General features: G+C 39.6%; 1 protein-coding gene across 1 annotated transcript in view; it reads left to right on the top strand.

The window, feature by feature from the left end:
• Positions 1-20,843: 20,843 nt before the first annotated feature.
• CNOT10 (CCR4-NOT transcription complex subunit 10) overlaps positions 20,844-25,326 on the top strand; it is a 32,511-nt gene continuing 28,028 nt past the window's right edge. The window contains exon 1 of the mRNA XM_080339084.1: positions 20,844-21,082. Coding sequence (XP_080195210.1) covers positions 21,061-21,082 — 22 coding nt within the window. The 5' untranslated portion in view covers positions 20,844-21,060. The remainder of the gene's footprint in view (positions 21,083-25,326) is intronic.

Genomic DNA, 25,326 nt, shown 5'->3' with positions numbered 1-25,326 from the left:
GAGAGAGTCCAGCAGTCCAGTGCAAGGCCACAAAGATGATGGAGTGGAGCATCTCCCGTGTGAGAAAAGGCTGAGGGAGCTGGGTCTCTTTAGCTTGGAGGAGACTGAGGGGCAACCTCATTAGTGTTTGTAAATATATAAAGGGTGAGTGTCGTGAGGATGGATCCAGGCTCTTCTCAGTGACAACCAATGGTAAGACAAGGGACAATGGGTATAAACTGGAACACGGAGGTTCCACTTAAATATGAGAAGAAACTTCACCATGGTGAAGGGAACAGAGCACTGGAACAGGCTGCCCAGGGAGGCTGTGGAGTCTCCTACTCTGGAGACATTCAAAACCCACCTGGACACATTCCTGTGTAACCTCATCTAGGTGTTCCTGCTCCGGCAGGGGGATTGGACTAGATGATCTTTTGAGGTCCCTTCCAATCCCTAACATTCTGTGATGAGTTTTGTCCTTTTGATTCAGGAAAAACTTAACACAGGATGTTTCCTTGTGTGCCCCTCTTTCAGACAGATGGTGCATGTTCCAGAGCCTCTGGATGTACAGAAAGGTAGTGGCAGTGTTAGTAACTTATGTATGCCAGCAGTTTGTACTTAAGTTATTTCTTGCTGCTGTGTTCCTTCAGGTATAAAATAGGTGAAAAGTGGTAGCTATATACTGAATTACAGCTACTTGTCATAACAGATGCACAGTTATTGGTCAGAAGTAGTATGTTGTGGACAGAATGTTTCTGTGGGGATGTGTCATCTAGTAAATGGTGACCACTAAATAGAGAAATGCTGCTGAAAAGACACCAAGGAGAAAATGTACTCCATGACCCCACAAGGCCTCCTTGTGGCCTGCTGTGAATTCACTTCCTCTGTTATCTCTGTTTTTCATCACTATTGGGTCAACTGATTTAAATTACTAAAATAGCAGAAAATTGATTACTTACAATGGTGGAAGAACTCTTCCAATTTAGTGAGTTGCATCAGCTTGTGGAAAGGAAAAGAACTGACCAGAGAGTAAGAAGCGAAGGAAGAGCAGAAGGAAGAACGAGTTTGAATTTGAAAAGCAGTGAGATGGGAATGCCCTGTCAGTGACAGTGAACAGTTAGGTCATCCCAGCTGTAGGTCAAGTTAGAGTTCTAAGAGAAAGTAAAAAAAACAAGTTAAAAACCCCCAAAGCTTCTATAATATGTTACTAGCTGAAACAAATTTCAAGATTTCAAACTTATCAGCCTACTTCAGTCAAAAGGGAGAGCATTGGTTTTAACACAATTTGACAAATAGATTGCTATTTAACTTGTGTGGCCTTGAGATTTTTGTGAAGCTTTACTAAAAAGTGAAAAATCTCTAAAATTCAATGAACTAGCTTTTGACACCTCACTCACAAAGGCACTGAAAATAACAAGAGTTTTAAACTACTTCATGTTGCTTGTTATTTTAAATGATGTTCCATATCATATTGTTTTAATGTGAACTATATTAAATAGAGGTATGTAAATGATATTTTCCTAGGACTTTTTGAAAACAGAATGTGTATGACAGCAAGTAATACTTAAATATGTGAAAGTAGTAGGAAATAAAAGGCTACATGGAAGAATGATAATAAGAGCATATTGCTTTATGCTTAGTAGAGAACATATTGATGTTAAGAAAAGACATGCAATTTTCCTGCTTCTCTGCTTTTATAGAGGCTAGTGTTGCTAGCTGGGGAAAAAAAAAAAATATATATATATATATACACACACATATATATATATATATATATACACTTGGTGATTGTAAATCTACTAAAGATTATTCACAGTGAAAGAGAGACCACGTCTCTTCTTTCTCCCCTCCTCCTTCCCCTGACATTCATTCACTCTAGAGTCTTTTTAAGGTGGCTTTCACTGTCTCATCCTCTGGTAATGGAGGATTTTGCAGTGTCGCTTTGACAGATATGTGTACAATCAAATTTCTCTGAGGATTCACTTACCAGGGTCTCACACCTGACAGTTCTGATGATGGTTGTGTGGTATATTTGCTACCTTTAGCAGGAGCGGTCCTTCCCTCCTGCTCTGCCTCCTCTCCATTTTATTTCTGTCTCGGGAGCTGCAAAGGAGAGGGTGAAAATGGAAATGCTTGGTCATCGTGCTCTCAGGTTAGGTTAAAAAAAATCAAGATGGAAACAAAAATGTTGAGAGAATCAAGACTTCATCAAATGCAGTATGCTGATATGGTATCTCAGTTAAATTATTCATAGAGTTAGCTGTGCAGCATGATAGGAAGAGGAAATTTAGGAAAAGCCTGTAACTAAGATGAAGCAGCCATAGAAAAGGGGGGAAAAAATCAATAAGACATTATTTCTTTCCTCCCATGTGAAATAAGTTTCTGTCTGGCAAAATGATCTTTTGAATGTAGGGGAACAACCATTCCATGCAGCCTTTTCCAAAAGGTAGCAGTGAACAGGAACTGGTGTTAATGATGCCTAGCAAACATAAAAGCCTTATTTTCTCCAACCTCACTCAACCTGTAGCTATTTATCCAGGCACATTAAGTATAAGATCATCCCTGACTATCAAATTGTAAGTTTTAAAGTCATTATACAAGTTTAAAGTATGTTTTCTTACTTAAAATTACCATTCTGATTTGATAGTATCTTATACCCAGTCACTGTTACGCTTGCAGAGGTATGTATGACTTATACAAGACAAACAAAGATAATCAAGAATCAGGCCCATCAACTATGATGAGAAATAATATTTTTTCAGCTGTTTATTGTTAGCAACAGTTTTAGCTTGAAAAAGCATTGCTGATGGCTTAAATACATTCATATATAAGGGCAAACTATGACAACATCTCTTTGGCAAAATAATGTCATTTCCTAATACAGGTGAGATCAACATCCCTCTGTGAGCTGCCCTGGGGTGATGCTGAAGTGCAGACCCTGAGAGAGAGTCAGTTGTGTAGCTGAGAGCTAGCTGTGCTATGCTGGCCAAGGAGGGGCCAACAGGGAAAACAACCTCCTGTGCGCAGCTGGTTAGCGAACGCAGTCTTGGTTTCTATCATAGTCTGTGACTTTTTTTGTTTTCTGATGTGCTTTGATTATTCTGTACTTCTCTGCTTGGTCTTAACATAGGGCTCCTTGTTGGCTGTCCCTCTGCACATAAAACGTCTTGTCTGAGTTAGCATTGTATCAAATACAGAAAGTAATTGGCCAGCTGCTCTGTCTGCATGTATTGTCATTGGCCAAATATTATAAAATCGGTTGCAGATTTAGAAGGCATTTTTTTTCATGAGCTTGTGGAAATGAATTGTTGTAGTTCAATTATGTTTAGAAGATCCGTTTTGGGTTGTTAGAGAGATTTTGCCTTTAAGGCAAAACTGGCTTCTTAGCAATGCTGACATTGTTGAAACCAAAATCGTGAAGGTCACAGTGCTCAATACATACTAGTAGTTCACTGTGCAGAAAGCATCTATTTGAAAAGACAGCAATGAAGAAGCAGAATACCTAAAATTTCCAACAAGATGTTTTGTTGTCTTTGGCTGTAGTTTATTAAAAAGTACAAAACTAAACTTTAAAAAGAGAAAGACAAGTGTGATTTGCCATTATTTGTTGATCTGAATTTATGTGCAATTCAGAAAGCACTCATCGTGCCTTTTTTGTAGTATTAACAGCTAGTCATCTGAAACTTAATCTTGAAAGTGAATTCCTGATTATTTTCTTGTGTACAATGCTCAAGTTATTCTGTCAGGAAATGAAGAAATATTGTATGGCTTAGCTGAATAGTTGACAATGGCACAAATTGCAAATGGATAACATTGACATAGAATTAATCTTTCAATCTGTATACTGAAATTTGCTAATAGAAACTGTATGGATAATACTTATTCATAAATAAAACATGTCTCAGGAGACTTAACGGGGGGAATCCATAAGAAATATTAGACTGTGACCAGTTTCGTATATCACATTTGTGTTTTTCATTTGACCAAATACAAAACTTATTATTAATCCAATAATGGTTTTTGCTGGTTGGTAATAGAAGCTCTGCAGACCATGCAGCAATATACCACTTCTAAATTTATTTTCTACATACTACACTGTAAATTTTTAAGAATGTGCAGAGCTACCTAATTTTATGAAGCAGAGTATAATGGCCTGCTGCAAAGGATACAAAACCTGTTATATTTCACAGACACAATGTTTTATTTCTTTAATCTAAATTTGTGACCATGCTGTAGCAGAGCATCGTAAACGTATGTTTACATATACCCTTACATTTGCTTGCAATCAGTGGGATTTAGAATGTGCTTTACATGTCTGGCTGATGATTAAAAATATGTGTTTGCTATGCATTTATGGAAGATAACTATGTAGGATCTGATCAGCCAAGAACCGTGTGCCCTCACTTTCCATTGGGAGACCAGGTATATTCCTGCTCAAGGTATATTCAGCTCTTTCAGGGCCACACAATGTGAGTGTTCCTTTGGTCTGAGTAGGATTGTTTCTTCAAAGAGGGAAATACCTTGGTCTTTTTCTTTTTTAATGCAATACTGTTTATTCAGAAAAAAAGACATACAAATGAATAATTTCTCAGATAACTGTAGATACAATCAGCAACAGGCATGTCCTTGAGCATTATTTACAATTATCCTTCTTTAGTCAGTTCTTTACTTCAGGGAGCTGAGTGACTGCTTCTCAAGCAGCCCATATGCTTTATACTGGCTTTTTGGTTGTCAGATGGCATGGCCACTTGGATAGGTTACCATAGAAAAAGGAAGGGTGTGTTAGCTACGTCATGCGTGTTGTCTCCAGGTATCTGTGAAGAAATTTGTATTTGCTCTGTCTTTGGTAGGAATAAGGTAAGATAACTGCCGTTTACTGCAAAATAAGGGTGTTCATACAGACAATTTCTTCAGAATAGCTAAAAAAGTATAAACTTGTACTCAGGCTAAATCGCAATAGTTTATGTAAACATGTCTTTCTAAGCAGGGGATTCCAAACTGTCACCTAATTGCTCTGTTGTGTGGTCTGAGGATCTTTCATCTATAGGACTTGGTTTCTAATTGGTTGTTTCCCTCTGGCCCAGTCCTTGAGTGGTGGAGGAAAATGGCCAGTGCTTTATCTCTATACTGACTCATGGATGGTGACAAATGCCCTGTGGGGGTGGTTACAGCAATGGAAGCAGAGCAACTGGCAGCACAGAGGCAAACCCATTTGGGCTGCTGAATTATGGCACGATGTTGCTGCCGGGCTTGGGAACCTCCCTGTAAAAGTGTGCCATGTAGATGCCCACGTGCACAAAAGTCAGTCCAGTGAAGAACATCAAAACAACCAGCAGGTGGATATTGCTGCCAAGATTAAAGTGGCTCACGTAGGTTTGGACTGGCAGCATTTTGGGTGCAAGCTGCGGTTCCAGGAGGGGTTCAGTGTGAGCTGCAGCTGGTTTCAGCAGGTGGTTTTGGTGTCAGCTGCAGCCAGGGCAGCAGCCAGTGTCAGCGCAAGCTGCTGTGGGGGGACTGCCACATGCTGGGACCACCATGTGGTCGTGTTGCACTGTATGTCCATTGCTTTGTAGGTTCTTTCATTATTGTTGTTACCGTTTGTTCAGTTTTCTTCACTGTTCTGTTAAACTGTTCTTATCCCAACCCACGAGTTTTGCCTTTGTTTTCTGATTCTCCTCCACATCCCACCAGGGGCAGGGGAGGGGTGAACAAGTGACATGTGGTTTTAGCTGGTGGCTTGTTGGGGCTGGAGCTAAACTACGACACAAGGCACATCAGCTTGAAAGGAATAAGTTAACACATCTCTACAGCTCTTAGAATCAGTAGCATGGGGGCATAGTGTCCCTGCAGTGTGCTGTGCTGCTTGGCATGATGATCTGATCAGCCTGAATGTCTTCACATTGCATACCATCTTGTAAGATAGGTGTGCTGTAAAAAGTTTGACTTGGTTAACCAGGCAAAATTAATATCAAGAAAAGATATTATTTATTTCTTTTAATGTACCACCAGAGAGGTAAAGCTCTGTTTAAACTAAGGAGCAGTGTTAGTAGAAGAGCATGTCTGACTAGGAGTACATTGAGTCTAAAAATCAGAAATAATTTTCTTCCAGGGCAGAGGTGCTTTGAGACTGCCATCTGATCAAGTAGTTATAAAAGGGAATTTGGTCAGTTTCTGAAAGGGATTAAGTGATATGGCTGCCAGTGTAAGAGTGGGTCATTAGCAGTGATTCAGGAGTTCCCTTCTAGTCCTATTTTCCTATGTCTCCTAATTCTGTTTAAGTGGCAGAGTCAACAGTAAATTCCACGACTGAAAAATCTGGGAAAAGCAGTGTCCTAGTTATAACCTCGTGGAGTAATAATCTGCTCTTGTCTTTGCACATGTATTTCAACTAATATATATATATACATATATATATATATATATATATATATATATATATATATATATTTCAGAGTTAACAGAGTTTAGGGGTGAAAGTAGTGGGTTCTCTGGTAGCCAGAGTATATAACCTTTAAACTGTGTAAGCAATTAGACTTCTTCAGTTTTGAACAGTTAATGAAACTATTTTGTTTACTCTTTATTCTTTTTAAATAACAGTGATAGAAACAGGGAGGTCCTTGTCAAGTTTCTTGTAAAAAATATGCTAAACAATATACATCATTATTTCAGTCTTTCTAGTCATGAGGACTTGAGAACTGATGAATTCAATCAGATGAAAAGTCGACCTAACCTAGTATCCTGTCTTAGTAAGTAGATACTTACGGAAAAACAGTACGGAGGCAGTCATGCTTACAGTGATTTTTCCATCATGTTCTTCTAGCCTTCAGTAGCTAGGAGACTCTTTTGTTTAGTAGTTACTGCTGACCTACTGAATAGAACTGCTGAATTCATGAAGTCATGATTTCTTTGATCCATTTACACTTTGGGCCTCACAATATATAATGAAAATGAGTTTAGTTCATTATTACCAAAAAGTGTGCGTGCCTTCCAATATCTATGTTATGAAAACTAGTGAGTAACTGTTATATAAACTAGTGAATAACTGTTCCCAGTTCACCTTTTTAATAAAATCCATGACTTAATATGTCTTTATCATATCCTTCTTCAGCTATTTTTCTAATTCTACCATAATCCTTTTGATAATGGAAAGGCTAAAACTGCATGTAGTATTCATAATGTGTCTTGTGGCCTGAATGTATACAGGGCAGACTTTTCATGTTTGTTCTCTGTTAATTTTTAAATAATCCTTAATTATTTCTGTTTGCTTCTTTAAGCACCAGATATTTTCAGATTTCTTTCCTGGTGATAGTGACTAACACCCTGTGTATATACATATATGTGTATTTTCCCTTCCTCTCTTGATGTGCATTACACTTACTGACACCAAATAGCCTCTGGCATTTTATCACCCAGCCAGTATTGAACTATCCTCTGAAGCTTTTCATAGCTTTAGATTTCCTCAGCCTAATAGTTTTGTGTCATCTGATTTTTTTCTTTGTCTCATTATGTGTGTACTTTTCCACATCATTTGTGGATATATCAAAGGGCCCCAGTTATATCAAAGATCTCTCAGTTGAGCCTATGTCAGTGAATCCTGATACTTTCTTAGTATATTTCCTTATGAAGAATATGAGCAATATAAAATATAACCTGTAAAAATAATTCATTTTTTTTTCTTTTTCCTAAAATTAATTTCTACCATTTTAGTTTCATCATTTATTTATTGCATAAGTAGATGGATTTTTAATTCATTTTCACATTGTAGTTCTGCTTTTCAGAGGATTTGTAGAATAATGGAAAAACAAGACAACAGAAATTCACTGCTATTTGATGATTTTATCATCACACACGTTGAGTTTAATTGCTGTAGTTAACATTTTTATTTTATCCAAGTATGGGATTCTGGCACATAACAGCAATTAAGAGTGATTCTCAGGAAAAAAAGTATATAAAAGACACTGTTCTTTTTATTTTTTGTATATTAGCATGTAAAGGTTGGTTTTGACTGTCTACAATCTTCTATTGGCTTAATCCACTATGCTTACTTATTAAGCTATGAATACCTGCAAATCCTTTAAAGGATTAACTGTATCTGCCAGCTAAGCTTTCCAAGGAAGTTAAAAATAACTGCAGCCTGATTCTACTGACACACTAAAAATTAGACCTACTCTACATTTTATGTTGTATTTGCTGCTGTGTTGACACATGTAATACAGTCTGGAGGTACTCAAACCTTCTGTGAAGATTCAGGTTGACCAAGTGCTCTCAAAACCCCTGTTTCAATTAGCAGCTGTTTTCCCGTACAGCACATAAAGATCAGCATTTCCTTTGTCTCATGAAAAATGCCAGTGACCAAGGACATATAATATGGAAAAAGAAATTCAGCTTAATACCAGTGCATGAAATAAAGGTATTCTTCTCTGTAGAAAAAGCCATGACTTAGGCTAGGTGGTCCGACCACTTCCAGCAGTGTTGTCCTTGACATATGATACGGCTTTTGCTAGCTGCAGTCATTGATTTCAGAAAATGTGGATCTCTTCCACATTTACAGAATTGTTATATTCTAATGCATTATGAGCATATACATGGATGCTGATATTGTTAGGAAGAGAGCCAAGCAGACGAGATTCTCTATGGTGCAAACCTTCCAAGGAATGCACACTTTCTCTTGGTGCTCCAGAGAGTGCATAAGACAGCAGTACATTAAAATGTTTACTGACTTACCTCTATGCTCTATTATTCCTGCTGGCTATCAAGGAAGAAGAGCTGGTCTTCAGCTTCTTCCTTGGTCAAAGAAGTTAAATTGAGGAATATATAAAATGGAATTCTTGAGGCAAGGCTTTTCACTTCTCATTGTCTTTTGCCATATATTTTCTCTCTGAAAATCCATTGCTTGTGATATTTCAGCAATGTCTCTGAGAACTAGTTGTGGATTTTCTACAGTGCACTGTATTGCACAATGCAGGCAATAGATGGCGCGAACTTACCAGTTGGGTTATATGGTTCTGCTTATTTCAGGGCCAATTTTTCTAACTGTCTATTGCTTAATGTGTATCTCTATCTGAACATCATGAAAAACTGTCAGCTTAAATTTTATTCAATATGTATTTTGAAGGTAGAAAATGGACTAAATGCACTTCCTATTATAAACTATTTAATACTTCGGTATGAATGGAAACTAGCATACCTATGTTTCAAATAAGAAATCCTGTGGAACCCAAGCTTGTCAGATTTTTGCCAGAAACTTGCTGGTTCCCTGCCAGCTCATCTACCCATCATCCACTTGGCAGGTTGCCCAGCCTTCCAAAAGCTGCAGCTGCCTCTGCGTCAGGAATGGCAGCACTTCCAGGGCTGCAGGCTCCAGAGCAGGTGGCCAGATGGACTTCCTCTCAGGTACAACCCAAAAGGTCCCTGTCATTGTGGGGTGATGTGTTGTGCAGACAGCCTCCTACCACGGTGGTAGGCTAAGGAACTTTCTGGTCTGGAGATGTTTCATCTTGTGCCAGCTTTTAGTAGCTTTTTGAGAAACTGTTTTCTAAGTGGAAATCCTATTGCTGTCACTAAGGAAGATCTTGTACCTGAAAAGAGGGATGTATGCATTTAACATATCACTTTGTAGCAGTCCTGCTGCCAAGGTTCATGTAGCAATGACACAAAAAGCAACAGTTTGTGTAGAGAAATGTTGCTTCTGGAATTTGGCTTCTGACAGCATTAGGTTTTGTTGAGGGTTTGGGTTTTCATTTTGTTTTAACAGATGTTCTTGTTTCTCCTACAAATATCTAATCTTATTTTGGATTCAACTAGACCTCAGCAATATCTTGTGGACTAACATGCAATTTTTTGATCAGTTAGATATTCACGGTAGTTAAGACACCCTTAGTATTAATAATGTATTGTAGAAGGGCCATAGTAGTATATCAAAGCTGATAAGCTTTATGTTGATGTGTACATGGTTGTTGACTTCAACAGTTTTTCTCCTATATTTTTAGTACTGAGAACAGTACAATTTAATAGCACAGAGCAATAGTAGTGAAATTTCGAGGTTTGTAACTCTTCATGTTTGTATAAAAGAGCTAACCATTACTCAAAAGGTTAATAAATTTTAAAAAGCACACAAAGCAATTTTGCTTTCTTTTTCTGATTATTCTTTAATGGTTCACTGCATTTTAAATAACTTGTTAGAAAACTTACCTTTCCTAATGGAGCCCTACTCCAAAAATAAATCAATTCCACAATAGGAGGCATGATTGGAGAAGAACTTCTTTTTCTGCTCCAGCTATTGCTTTGTAGATTGCTACTGGATGCCATAGAAATAAATAAATCTCTAGTCTACTGTTACGAAGCAACTATGGTACACCCAATATTTTACAGACTGTTGCCTGGAGATGATACATTTTTTTATAATTACCTAAAGGAAATTTAATGAAGAAGTTTTAATTAACCTAATACACTAGAGCATAAGATAATTAATGCTTCTTATCATTAATGTGTCAAACAGAAACAACAGTACTATAAAAGATTACATTCTGATAGATTTTCTCCAGCTTAGTAACTTTTCCAGCAATTTTACTAAGTAACTTTACTTTGTACCTTGCCCCACTAAAGCTAGTAAGTCCATTCCTGAAGTTCCTAGTCAGGTTTGCTTATACAGTTATCTAGCAGTGCAAGAACTGAAGAACCAAATGTTGCATTCTTTGATTGGACCAATGGCTCATCAAAATCACTATGAAGGATAGAAGCACTATAATTAAAACCCAAAAAACTCAAACAAACAAATCAAAACAAACAAAACCCAAACACATTCCTATTTCTCAGCTAATACAATATGTTGGTGTGGAGGAGCTTGGCCTTGCACATTTAGCAGATACTTTTGATGTCCAAAATGAAACCAAGCTCAATTGATTTGCCTCTGTTCTATTCCAGCCCTATGTGTATTGAAAGCATTGAAGCTATGCTAATAGTAAAATTAGAGTGAAATAGAGAGAAATCATACACATCGTTTCTTGTTGAAATGATGACGAATAGTTTCTCTTTGATTTTGTTATTCTTTTGCACCAGTCAATATAAAAATTTTGCTTACTTTTTCACAACGTTAACAGATAAAAAGTAGTTGCCTGATTCCCTTTCTGCTTACAAACTTAATTACAACATGTATAAAATAGACTATGATAGTCATATCTTCAGGTACATACTGACATAGCTCCAACTGCATAACTGTTGACTTCATGAGGGTTTAGACAGAAACTTAAAGTTAAGCTCATGCTTAACCGTTTTTTCGATTTGTCTCCATCCTTTGTTGCTCTTAATATCACATAGAATCTATGAAATTTAGCTCATGCTGACATATGAATGAATGTTCAGTTATTTCTATATGTTTTTTGTAGCCAAAACTGTGTACCCAAAACTCTTGTTCCAAGCCTGAAGATTGTATCCACTGTGACTTTCATAGTGGTATGGTCTGGGTGTGAGTGTGTATCTGTTCTCAAAGGTGATGTATGGGCCTCTTTTCTAACCAAAACTTCCATAATCAGGTAGACTGCATTTCAGAATAAATCCTTTCTAGTGAATCTGCTCTCAGACTCATGCTTTTTGCAGTACGTATAAATGAAATCCTCTTCTTTTGTGGCTTGTGATTTAAATCACTTAATGTTTATCACAGTTATTGATACCTCGTTTTTATTGTATTTAAAAACATTTACAGCAAAATACATTAGTAACACTAGCAGAGATTTAGAAAGCAAATTGCACAAGAGCTATTTTGTAGCCTGAGACTGTCTTCTCATATAAAAACCATAAAAGTTATTACACAAAGGAAAGTATAATAAAATTTTGGCTGTAGGCAGTGGCTTTAATAGACATTATATATTTTTTTTTTTCTAGTACTTAATAATCTAAGAGGTTTTGCCAGAAGTGTAACCTCCATTTTCTGTGATTTATGTGCATTCTTCCCCAAAATAGCATTCACCTACAGTAAAATTTATTTGGGCATTTATGCTTGGCCAAACCAGTGAGTGTGATATTAAACCATTTAGAGAGGTATGGATATATTTAAATGAAAGGATTTGTAAATGCTCTAATTATCTTGATAAATCAGGAGCTAAGTGACAATATTGGCATAGGTTAGAATTAAAACCTGTATTTTAAGCACACATTTCCTTAAATTTTAGTTCCTAAAAACGTTGACAGCGTGCCTATGCATCTCTTTGTATTTTTTAGTATTTGCTAGATATGCTGTAGTTTCCCCTGGAATATGTATCCTGTAAGACAAGCGACAACAGAATCAAGAAATAAACATCTGACCATGTCACAAATCCAATTAACTCTGACAAGGCCAGTAAAGTCAAGTGAATAACAAAGCAGTGCTGTCTGGAAGCAGCTTTGTATTTTAGATCGCACTGGAGATGGGAGGACACCAGCTGGACAAAGCAAAAATACTTCAGGCAGCCGAATTTTCTGCATCCACTAAGACCATCTTATACCCTGACGAGGTCACAGCACTGTAGCATTTTAAAGTGTCAGATCTCATCTCTTCACTGTTTCTAAGCAGTAGAGAGGAGTAGGAAAGCATTCCCATCGCAGAATGTAAAATATGTGCTAATGTCATTACAAAGTGATGCAGTGAAGCAGAAACCGCAGTTAACACGGCCCCTCCTCAACCACCACCACCGTATTTGGTTATGATAATACCCTTCAGTAGATTTCAGTGCAACAATCCTTGGGCAGAAATTCTGGTGATTGGCTAATCCCAAGACCTATGCACATTAAAAGTAGCTTTCCTCTTTCTAGCTCTTGACACATCTAGTTATCCTGTTTAATGAAACCAAATGATTGAATGGTTGCCTCAAGGATCTGCTGCATTCTTTCATGCTCGAGATTCAAAAATATGGGTGAATTTCTCATCTTGAGTATAGCAGCGTCAATCTAGCGATACTCCTTTGGCAAAATTATTTTGGACTTATCTTGACAGGAGAATCCATTCCCTGACCTTCTGACTAGAAATCTAAGTTCTTCAATGCATGTGTCCATGGAGAGAGGAAACACATACTCCATTTACATTATCTGTGTAACTCAAACAACACTGTATTACTCTTGGAAATTCTACAGCTTTGTCTCCTCACTCATGTCTGTTTCATAGTCATGTAGTACCCTCAAGTGAAATGCTCACTTTCCATTGACACTTGAGCAATGAGAGAAATTTTAGATCCACCAAGTTTTACACAATATTCACTATTATTACTGGTAATTGTTTGTATTATTTACAGATCATAATAACCTACTTTTCTAGTTGCCAGAATAGTCAAACATATAGTTTATCAGCTATAAGATGGGCTCTAAAACTGGAACAAACAGCTGTCCACAACTTTGGGGAGGAGGAAGGAATGTATCTTTGAGAAACAACATGAGTATTTGATTTAGCTTGTGTCTCACAGCTAGTTTGCAGCTGACTAGCATTGGAAATTTCCCATCACTTTTCTAATAGTTTTGTTTCATTGAAAGTGAAACTGTATTAATTTCAGCAACGTTTTCCAAAGGGAGATTTCTCAGGTTTAGAATGGGATTTCTGATCTAGAAACCAGAAACAAATACACACAATTACTTAGTGGTTAGGTTATTCAATGATTAGGTTTGGAGCAGGGAGCTGAAACTGTTCCTAATTCCACATGTGTTTGTATGTACTGCATCTTTTGAGTCTTTTCTACCTGCAACTTGAAGAGATCAGAGTTTTGTTCTCATATAGAGGTAAAAAAAAAAAAACCCAAACAACTTTAGAAGGCCTCTGGTGCCTGTTCTCTAGTTAATCTTAGTGTTGGTCCCATCTTTCCTGACACTGAAAATTTAGCATGGGGACAAATAGGTAAATTTATTTTAACTCTCAGGATGGTCTCTGAGGTCAGGGAAAGGAGCAAGGAAAGAATAAATTATGTGCAAGATTTTTCTACAGATAATTAAAAATTAAACATATGATCATGCGTCTACATTTTTCTAACTGTGTTGTAACTTGATCTCCTTGCTACAGCTTTGGACACAAATAGAATTTAGCAAATGGGTATATGCAGTAGATGCAGCACAGGCATATGCTGACATACGATTACCATATGTCAGTCCACAGTGATTCTCTAGCTCCAGAGACATGTTTTGTTCTTTAAATAGCTTTCCATCTTTTTAACATTTTGAAATATGACTATTTTCATTATGCTTTTTTTCTCCTTCCTTTGAGGCCACATGCATTTACAAATGACTTTGATTAGGCAGAAAGGACCGATAGAAAGAAGCTGAAGTAGAGATTACTACTACAGTCAAATGTATTTGGAACTTGAAAAGCTAACATGAACTATTGAAACAGAACAAAATCTACATTAATCTTTAAAGAAAACATATGGATTGGCATTTTTGTCCTGGATTCATCCAGGATCATATACAATATTTTATTTCTGGTAAGTAACACAGCAAGTTAATATATAATAATAAAAAATAAAAAAACTTGGTTTTAATTATGTATCATTAAATACCGAGCTTTCAACTTGGAAATGGAGACAGCCTGAGACAGAACCTTACAGTCTCATACAGAGAACAATGGCAGCTGCCAACAGGGTATTTCCTGTTCGTTTTCACAACAAACAAAAAAATTGGATATCTTAATATGATCTGCAGATGTGCAGTATGAAAGCACTTAAATGCAAGTTTTACAGAGGCCTACTATTTTAGACAAATAATAGATAAACAAACCTCTACTATCTCTTAAAAACAAAACAAACAACTCCATCAGAATAGTCTTAACATCTTTCAGCAAATTGTGTGACACATAAAACATACTCAACCTTATGTTCTGAAGTTCCTAAAAGTTTTGGAGGAAAAAATATTTTAAAGTTACTTAAATGCCTGTAAGATCTTAAAGAAAAAAGCATAATGAGAACATACAACAAAGATTCTACTGCACTGTGTGAAGGTAGAAAAACTGTACTGAATTGGCTGTTGCAACATCTCATTTAGGCTTTATTAGCAAAATACTCCATTTGTATCTCTAGCAAAAAAATGATTGCTTTATACTTCTCAAGAGAGAAACCTTCTCTTTCTGAATGTCTGGAGCAATGCTGAGAATAATAAATACCACAAATAAGTAATTAGTAAGAATTTAGTCATCTTTTCCAATTTATAGATTATTCTTGCCTGGAGACCTAATTTCTCAATAAACTCCAGCTTCCTATCTGTTGCAATACCAAGGACATCAAGCATTAGACTTTCCTACAAAGTGTATGTATCACCTTAGGCCAGCACAGGAAGAATTCTTAAAACTGGGCTGAAAGAAACAGTGTTTACTCAAAGCCTCTGGTTTGACACAGGTACATTCGCTTTCTATTTCTGCATCTCAGGAAGGGTCAAAGTGCTCTGCAGTGCAGAAGGGCATAAAGTAGTGCTTGACACGTTGGACATAAACACATATGTCATGCAGACATCCTACTGTTAGGAATAAATCAGTTTCTGCTTGTGCTAAAAGGCACTGATGTAATCACAAAATGTTTTAGAGACCTGATCCTTTTGCTCTTAGTTGTGCAGCACTCCAAATTCTGCCCCTCTGCAAATTAAGGATTGAGCCTTACTAAAGTTCTGTTGAAATAAAGGCTTTTCTGTCAATTTGAGTGTTTAAGTCAAAGTTTCATAAGCTTTAGGGTAGCCTTCTCTACAGGACAGTAAACGACCCCAGATGTATGGTGATATGTATATAATTTTCCTTCCATAACCACCTTGATTTCCTGAGTAATTGTAATTAGGTGCACAAATTTCTTCTTGATGATACAGGAAGGGAAAAACAACAAAGACTATGTAAATCCATTTTTTGTTTCTTCTCCTAGGAAAGCCATATGTGGCACAGTTTGAGTGATCTCTGGATTTAAGCCCATTAACAGAAAAAGATAATGGTGCTGTTATGAGAGCCAAATGGAGGGAAAATACATAACAATATCATATACAAGCAAAATCAGAGCAGATGTAGAATGAGAGAAGGAGGACGAAAGTGATGTCACGAAGGAGTTATTTATCAGGTACTATAATGTGAGGAAAAGATGGACACCTGTTTTCAAAAAGGAATAATATAAATTCATTGAGGATATTGTGGCATCATTCCTCTAAATCCCTCGTGCTCCGTTGTTCTCTGTGTTTCTCCGTGCTCTCAGAGTTTTACGCTTGTTCTCTTTCCACATCCCAATGCTGATGAGGTCCTGTCTGTCCAAGCTTGTCTCCCAGGCTCAGCATCTCTACTTGACTGTGAGCAAAGTTGTCACAGTGGTAAGTGCTGTCAGAAAGATATTCCACCTCTCTTTTTCGTCTGTGAAAGCCAGGTGTAAGAAAGCCTTACTCGAGGTATTTTCCTGGCACCTCTGCTGTGGCTGCAGGGTGAAGGGTAACATTCTTTCCCTGTGCCACTGAGCAGTGCACGTTCTACCATCAGAGTGAAGAGCAGGATCTGAAACAAGTAAAACGTGTCACTCAAAAACTGCGAGAGTGAGAAAAATTAGAGAGCTTCCTTCTGCCTGTGATGTTTTCATGTAGGCAGTGGAGGCTGGTGTGGACATGTCTGAGTGAGGCAGGTGAAAGGGGAACTTGCTACTTCCTAGAGGTCCCGTGGCTCAGGAATTTTCATGAGATAGCTTTACTTCATGGAGTTTCAAAATGCATAATGGAGACGTGTGGTACTGGGCCAGTTCCCACCTAATGCAAAATAACCTCTGTGTGAAAATATACCGGAGATGTGAGGAATCTCAGCACCAGCTGTTTACAGCTGTCAGTCTATTCCTGCTGCTCCAAGTGAATTGCTAAAGTAAACAGCCTATGCTGGTTTATTCACTGCTCACAGACAGAACAAAACCAGCAATATTCTGTGATGCACTGTAATTTTCCAGGAAAATATATTCCATAGCACTCTGAAAGCAAAAAGACTGTATTTAAATGAGATTCACAGCGGTATATTTTATTGACTTCGAGAGACAGATTCAGAAAAAGAGAATTACCAAGCTGCGACTAATAGCTGCATTCAACATACTCAAATTTACACTGGTTTGCATTTTAAATAAGAACTCCATCTGTAGGGGAAGAATAGTACTTAAACACACCTTGCTTTATTGTGTAGTGCCACCTAGGGGTTAAAGGCTTTTAAACTTTAGAGGGGCAGAAGCTAAGAAGCCCTATTAATAGCAGAGGAAGTATTTCTTATATTAAATCATTTGCATTTTGGAATTTACTAGGCAAACAAAGCACTGCCGAGATTTCCATACTGTTGTATCTGGCAAAAGAATTGTAACTGTCCAAGTTCCCTTTGGAGCTGGCCATACTCTTCTCTCTCTTCCGTAGTCTGGAAGCAACTTGGAATGTCACAAAGCCTGATTTTGTCCTCTACTAGCCAGGTCTCACTTGTATGATCTGTGAAGAGGTTATCTACATCTGCTGCTGCAAGGCCAGGTAGGAGATTGCTGTCTTGCTGCTTTTGAGTCTGCAAGAACTTCAAATAGAGCCTAGAAAAGTTTGCTTTGTGAGGCCGAAATCAGAGAGGAAACCTTTCTACTTGATCTAGTCTAGTAAGGGAAGGTACTGTAAAGGAATTAATGAGATGCTGGGACTATACTCTCCCTGTGAGCAGATATTCTTTATTCCTTCTGAAACTTCTCCCTCCTCCCCTTGCATATTACAAATTACAGCTGGCTCCTTTTGACTTTTGATTTAGCCTAGAAATGGGTAAAAGAAACCTAGGGAAAATCTGGCTATATCTCTGTACTATGTTGGTTTTTTCAAACTGAGTTTTGGGCTAAAAGGCTGAATTGTGGCCATTTTTTCCCTGAAAAATCAAAACTCCAGGAGTCGTAATATTTTAGGACAAGTGTTTTTTTCACACACTTTTAAAATTCTCTCAAGTGGTGTTTGATTTTATCCTGTATCTTCCACAGCAGATGGCATACCTGCCTCACTGAGACCAGAGGCTCTTTCTGTGATCTGTTCACTTGGCAAGATCTACAATATCTCAAACAGTATGCAAATTATACTTACATGTAGTCAAGAAATTCTCTCCCCTGTCCTTAGAGGAAGGTAGTGATGCTATCATATTTTCAAAGGAAAAATCCCAACATTTTTGTTTGCTTGACTGTATTCTTGAACTGTAATAAAGGGCCAGTGTCTCTTCCCTTTAATACCCTCCACACACATAAGCAATTAAGATTTGCTTATTAATATGAAGGAGGGGAAAGACCTGATATTTATTTAAGTTCCTTTTTAAAAGCATCTATACTGGGAAAAAAAAAAAAAGGCCAACTGACAAAAATGGCCTTTCATGTCCCTTTGAAATGGAAAAAACCCCATATATGTGGAACTTCAAGCCACAAACTTGGTAAATTAATGTTGGAAGGGATACCAAGGGTTGTTGTAAGTACCCCTCAGGTAAGCAAGTCATGCAGTAAAATCAGAGCATGGTGGATAAAGCAAACTCTTATGACCATTCGCTAGATGTCATGAGGTAAAAGATATGAGAAGCTGGATACCAGGGCTGCCATACTTGAAACTGAATGAACTTTGACAAGATTGTTGAAGAAAAGCTACAGTAGGGAAGAGTAAATTCATTGTGGTGCCCATCTTGACACTTCATGCTCCAGAACAAGCAGACTGCTGCTTAGATAGGGGCAATAAACACCATAGGAGGCCTGAGAGGGAGATGTACATTCATGTCAGGCCCATGTTAGACATTCTTGCTCTGTCACTCTGTGTGGATTTTTGGTGACTTTCTTGTTTTAATAACGTCAGAGAGAATATGCAATTACAGTAGTAGTAAAGTGCTTTTGCCTTTGTAGGTTCTATTGCTTGCCAAACAGCGTGGTTTTTTTACACATATGTATACTCTTTTGTATACACAAATAAATAAAATGCCAGCATAAATAAATACACTAGTAAATATATACACATTAGGAGGACTTGTTATTACAACTTTATCGGCAGATATTCTCTAATACAGATATGGCCTAATGGTCCCAGCCAGCAGCTGTTTCTTACAGGAGAAGATACAACAAATTCAGAGACTTGGAATAAGATACTTAGGAATAAGGATGCAGGATTCTCTCATGTATGTCTGTCTAAAAGAAAGTCTGAAGACCAGAGTCTAGGGAAGAGGAATTGGAGAAGTGCTGATTGACATGTCATTAAACATAATTTGGAATATTCAGAATTCCAATTACAAAATAAAAAGAATCATCCTGCTCTTCAAATTCCTGAAATAATGTTTTCAGAATCTTTCATTTTACAGGGCATGGTTCATTAAAAGCGGTGATGAATTAAAGGCTTCGGAGCTGGTGTGTCTAAAAGCTTGTCTCTTTCTTTCCAACTGTATCCCTCTGTTAAACAAAGTATCCCCTCTCCTTACAAACCTTACCTCTCTGAGCCACCCGACTGCAGAGTTCAGGCAGCTCAGAGAGAAGTCTTGGAGAACCACATCTGGAGACATAATACAAGAATGTGTTCACATATTAACAGACAACAAAATTATGGAAGTAGCGTGTTACTGGAATCCCTCTGTGACAAAGAGGAGGCACATGGAGAGCTCACATTCACAGAATGGCAATTAAGGGTAACTGTCCCTATGCCTCAGGAGCTTGACTTCAAGGGACAGAAACACAGGGAGCCTTTGGGCACTCGAGATGGGACACCCTGAGGCCTCTTCTCCTAACCTCATTCCACCTCCCATTGTATATAACCATGGGGGCTCAGAGGAGAAGGTGGCTCCTCCACACTCATGTGCAGAGTCCATGCCCAAGAGCCAGGAAAAAATGTAGAATCATAGAACAGTTTGGGTTGGAAGGGATCTTCAAAACTCATCTAGTCCAGCCCCCCTGCCATGAGCAGGGACATCTTCAACTAGATCAGGTTGCTCAGAGCCCTGTCCAGCCTGGCCTTGAATGTCTCCAGGGATGGGGCATCTACCACCTCTCTGGGCAACCTGGGCCAGTGTTTCACCACCATCACTGTAAAAAATTTCTTCCTTGTGTCTGACCTGAATTTCCCGTCTTTTAATTGAAAACCCTTATCCCTTGTCCTATTGTAACAGGCCATGCTAAAAAGTCTGTCCCCAGGCAGACCACTGAGCCTATAAAGATAGATCTTATCAAAGGTGAACACTTAAATACTATACAGAGTATATCCAAGTCGTTATGAACATAATATTTATGATGCTGCCAGTGTCATTTATGCCATGTCTGGTACTTTAATGACAAAGATAACGAAAACAATAACAAATGCTGTCCAATGAGGTTTACTTTGCCCCCCAGTACACTGAATTCCAAGGACATTTCAAACTTGCACAGTGAAACTGGGCTCCCTCGAGAACTCAAACATCCCCTTAGAAAGGAGCTTAGGATGCGGACACCTTATGTGCCGCCATTGCTGTGGTGAGGAGCACCTTGACAACGCTGGACATCGTCAGGCTGATAATCCGCATAAACTAGCGAGTATTTTGAAGGTTTCCTCATCACCAGGCGGTGACACCTGAAGGAAGCGCTCCGGTCACCGCTACCGGCACTGGCTGCTCCGGGGTGGGATCCGAGCACGTCCCGGGCAGCAAAAATACATCAGAGACAGCGGCCGACACCTGCCAATCAACTCGGTGCCGCGGAAGAATCGGAGAGCAGCGTCTACACAGAAGCAGCCCCCGCCCCGCAGCCGCTCCCGCACACCCGCCCGTCACACCGCCACCCCCCGCCAACATGGCGGCCCTGCCCCGCCCGCCCCCCGGGGCGGGACGCGTCGCGCATGCGCCGCACCGCTCTCCCCAACCTCTTCTCGTGGGGAAGAGCTGCGGCGTCATGACGTCAGTTGCGCGGCCCCCCGGCAACGGCCGGACGTCGCGAGGCCGCCGGGAACCCGGAAGCAGCGGGCGAATAGGAGCGAGTGGTGCAGTGAGCGGGGCGGGTTCCGCGCGCGGAGGGCGGTGGCGGCGGCAAAGTAGTCCCTGGGGGCAGCGGCCGGTTGGCGGTAGTGCGCTCGGCGCGGTGCGGGGAGCCTCGGCCCTATCGACTCGCTCGGACGGCGCGGCCGCATCGCGCAGCAGGGGAGATGGCGGCGGACAAGGCTGCGGGTGAGTGCGGGGGGAACTGCCGCGGGCCGCTGTGTCCGCCGTGCCCGCCTCGGGCCTGGGCCGCTTGGTGCGGAGGGATACTCTCCGGCGCGGGGGGCGGTGAGTGCCGGTACGTCCCGGGCGGAAGGAGGGACGGGTGTCTGACTTGCTCTGCCTTGTTTCCTTCCGCCGAGGAAGCTAGTGCCCCCCCGGCGGCAGCGCTCTGGCCACCGGCGGCCGGTGTGAGGTGCCGGTGGGGCCTGTGTCCCGGCAGGTCATCGGCAGGGCCCTGTGCGGACAGAGCCCTCCATGTCCTTGGCCTGGAAGGACTCGGTAGGGTAGTTATGCACGTACTGGCAGAGGTGCGTGTCTCACAGAGCTCAATAACTACTACAGAAGTTGAGCTTCTGGGTTAATTTGTTAAGCTGAGGCATTCGGAAGGTGCTGGGGAGGTTTGAATGCTTCGGGTTGCTACTGAATCTCCGGGGTTCAGTCCGATTCCCTCCAGGTTGCCACTGTGCTTTCAGGGGATGAGCGGGACTCTCCTAAACTTGTGCCTGGAAAGACTGTTCAGAGAAATTACTGAGATTAAAAAAATAAATCATATTCTGGTAAACACTGAAATAGATCTCAAGTACAGTTGCTCTGTAATTTATTAGCACTGATAAGCTAATGCTTGTCCCTCTCCCATGAGACTGCCCTTCATGTGGGAAGCCCTCTTGGCAAGAAAGGTTCTTCCCAAGGATCCCTCAATGGGGATGGAGAAGAGGCCAATGTGGAGGAAAGCCAAAGGGATCTACTCATGTCCTCTGTTTTATTTTCAGTTGGTTTTAGGTGGTTATTTAAAATCACTTCAAGGGCTTTTTCTCTGGATGCTAAATATCAGACTCCTCACTCAGTAGCTGAAAAAGATTGTGGGAAAAAATAGCGTACTGTACTGAGTGATGTGTACTAAACTATCCTATGTTTATTTATAAGCACTGGAAGCTCTCTGGAACAACAAGAGAAAAGAACAAGGCATTACGTTTTTTGTACTTTTGTTATTCTTGGAAGAGTTGAAGGAACTTTCAGTTGTACTTTCTTAAAGGAAAAGTATGTGTACCCAAATGAATCAAAGACATGAGCTACGGCAAGATATTCTACATACCATACTTGTTTATAGCAGTAAGTTACAAATAACTTTCTGCTGAAAAGTGTTTACTTTTTATTGTACAATATTTAAGGAGTGTATTCTATTTATACCAGTAGTGTGATGCCACGAACTGTCATTATCTTATAAAGGCTGAAAACTGGTCTTCATAACATTCAAAATGCTTTTGGCACAAGAGTCTTGTGATAGATTCCTCGCCTTCAAAGGAAGAGATTATTCCCCTGCCTGTAGAGTTTGGAAATAAAGAATAATTCCAGAGATGCTCTGATATTCCACAGTACAGTTCATGCAAGATGTAATTTGCAGGGCCTAGGAACAAAAGCTCAGGAACAGCAGTCCTTGGGGGAATGGAGAACAGGTGTGAGAAGGATGATGACTGCAGTCACTCTCCAAACATCTTTGGGTTTGTGTATATGGGAGATGTGGCTTCTCGTTGCTTATATGATGTTATGGCAGCAAGCTGATGAGGAGAGCAATCTCCCTTTTCAGGTGGCAGTCTCATGCTTTTTCTTGTTCTCCTCTTGTAGAGCCAGTTTTCCCAAAGTTCTGCTGCCAACCATGATGTAACTTCTCCAGCAGGACCAGCTGCCTGCTTGTGCAAAGCAGAGAAGCCGTGACAGTGTTTCTGCTGCTCAGCCCCGGGGTTGCTAACTAAGAAGATAATTTCCTGACTTCCTTCTTTAACTTCAAACTCAGTGCAGCAGCTTCCTCTGGATCAAAATCTGAGCAATTGATTTTTATGTCCTTTGCCAGGTTGCCCCTTTTGCCCCTCATCACCTGAAAAGTGTTAGTTTTAGAGTTGTTCTGTACTTGTGAAAGTTGGAGGAAACGAAAAGTTAAATAAACAAGTTCATGTGTAAATACAATTTACAGAGATAAATCGAGTCCTATCATTTGTAAAGCGGAAAATCTGTGCTGTTTCAGATATTTCACCTGATAATTGTAGCTACAGTATGGATGAGAGAATGTTGGTAGTGACTGGTGTGCTGTGCTCACATCTGAGTGAGCAACTGATGTGCTTTGTGTTTTGCTGGGGAACAATGCACATTCGTGTTTCATTTTCAAATGCCTCAAGAAATACAGAAATAATAGTTTTATTTGCAAGCACTTGGTAGCCATTTGCAGTCACAAGAGTACTTTTTTTTTTCCCCATTTAAGTGGCATTAGAGGGTTCTTTTCAGCGTCTTGTGCCAGCCAGCTTTTAGGTGACTCCTGTCTGTGAGATCTCTCGATAATAAAGGTCAACTGAAGCAGTAGATCCTGGTCTAAACAAGTGTGTCAGAATTACAGTAGATTAGAAGGACCTCTAGGTCTTTAATAGGTTTCAAGTATGTTTGGGCAAAAAGGGTGGACAGTAGCCAAAGCTTTGGGAATTTTTGGTTTTGTTTTTCTGAAGGAAAGACCTATGCTGTCAACTATATCAGGTGGCCTTAGTTTTATTTTCTCTTGGTAAGCTTTTATCTTTTCTCGATAAGCTTCCAGTTCAGGTTTTGCAAACCTGCTTTGTTTACCGAGTCATGGTAGTTACAGTTGATCAGATTACAGCCAGAAAACTGACTTCACAGGAGAAGGGACAGCTCTGTTTTTTGCTTAAAATAGTCCCCAGTTTCATTTTGTTTTGTTTTCTTTCTAACTTACCAGCAGACATAGTGAAATCTGTAGACCTGTTCTGATTTTTCCCTGGGAAATATATCAGCAGCTATAGAACTGGTGCTTTTATTACACAACTTAGACAACAGTCTCTGCAGTTTATCTTTCATTTCAACCGAAGGCATTTTACTTTGGGATTCAGATTTCCATAAGCTCACCTTTATTTGAGATGCTTATTTTATGAACTTGCAATGGCAGCAATCAGTAATGCACTCCGTAGTTGATGGCGTACTGGGAAGTAAACTGGGATATGAGGAACCTCTTCACCAGACTGAGCATTATCAACTTCAAAAGTTTTAGTCTCAGGTCTCTGCACTATGGTTATTTTTACTAGCATAGTCTGAAAGACATGCTGAGCGAGTAAATCAGGTAATGTAACTGTTAGCATGGGGACAGACTTTAGCAGAGCCTGTTGCGACAGGACAAGGGGTGTTGGTTTTAAACTAAAGGAGGAGAGATTCAGGCTCAACATGAGGAAGAAATTTTTTTACAATGAAGGTGGTGAAACACTGGCCCAGGTTGCCCAGAGAGGTGGTAGATGCCCCATCCCTAGAGACATTTAAGGCCAGGCTGGACGGGGCTCTGAGCAACCTGATCTAGTTGAAGATGTCCCTGTTCATGGCAGGGAAGTTGAACTAGATGACCTTTGATTCTATGATAAGTTTGAGAGAAAATGCATTTGCTTATTCACTGCTATTCCGTAGGTCCTTGGAGGGTGATAGCTTCCTGTTCAGCTGTAGAACCTCGTGATTTAGAGCAGGATTCAGATCTAATCTACATTTAGCTTGGAGGAAGGGTGCTTCTTGATCCTTTCCTCTTTAGCTGTGGAAAACCATGGCACAACAGAAAATTTGAGCTTTTTTGTGTTTTAATTTTCTCTCATGTTTCCCTTTCAAGGAGAAGGCAGTGCAAGTGGTGTTAGTTAATGCCTTATGCACAGCCAGATTCTGTAGCAGGTGTATGCAGTTCTGTGGACCCCTGGGGACCCAGCCCTCCAGAGTAATGAAATTGCTGAATCCTGAATTTTGTCTAAATCACTATGGTTACTTTGTAACTTGTGAGTGTAAGATTGCTGAGATTTTGAATTCTCAGATTCATTGACATCTTGATGCAGGATGAAAGTCACAAACAAATATTTACAGTTCTTGCTCAAATGTGTTATTGCATGGGGCAATGGAAGGAATCTCGCTATTTTCCCAGCAACAAGCACAAACTATGAATACATTAATAAGTCTGCTTTATTCCTACTGTGGATGTTAATTGATGAATCTGCTGAGGTTTAATTGCCCCTTAGTGTTGTTTGTCTTATATTTGGTAAATATTCATAGTAGCAGATGATCCAGATATATTGGTGATGATAGGGAATTGATTTTGTAGTGGAGCTCACAGATAAGTGTTTTCCTGTGTTCAAAGTGGAAATAAAATTAGGAAAGTTTGCATTACATCTTTGAATTCTAGGGAAGAG

The sequence above is a fragment of the Nesoenas mayeri genome (genome assembly GCF_963082525.1).
Source record: "Nesoenas mayeri genome assembly, chromosome: 2".
In the NCBI taxonomy this organism is placed as follows: domain Eukaryota; kingdom Metazoa; phylum Chordata; class Aves; order Columbiformes; family Columbidae; genus Nesoenas; species Nesoenas mayeri.
This window is presented reverse-complemented; position numbering and strand designations above follow the sequence as displayed.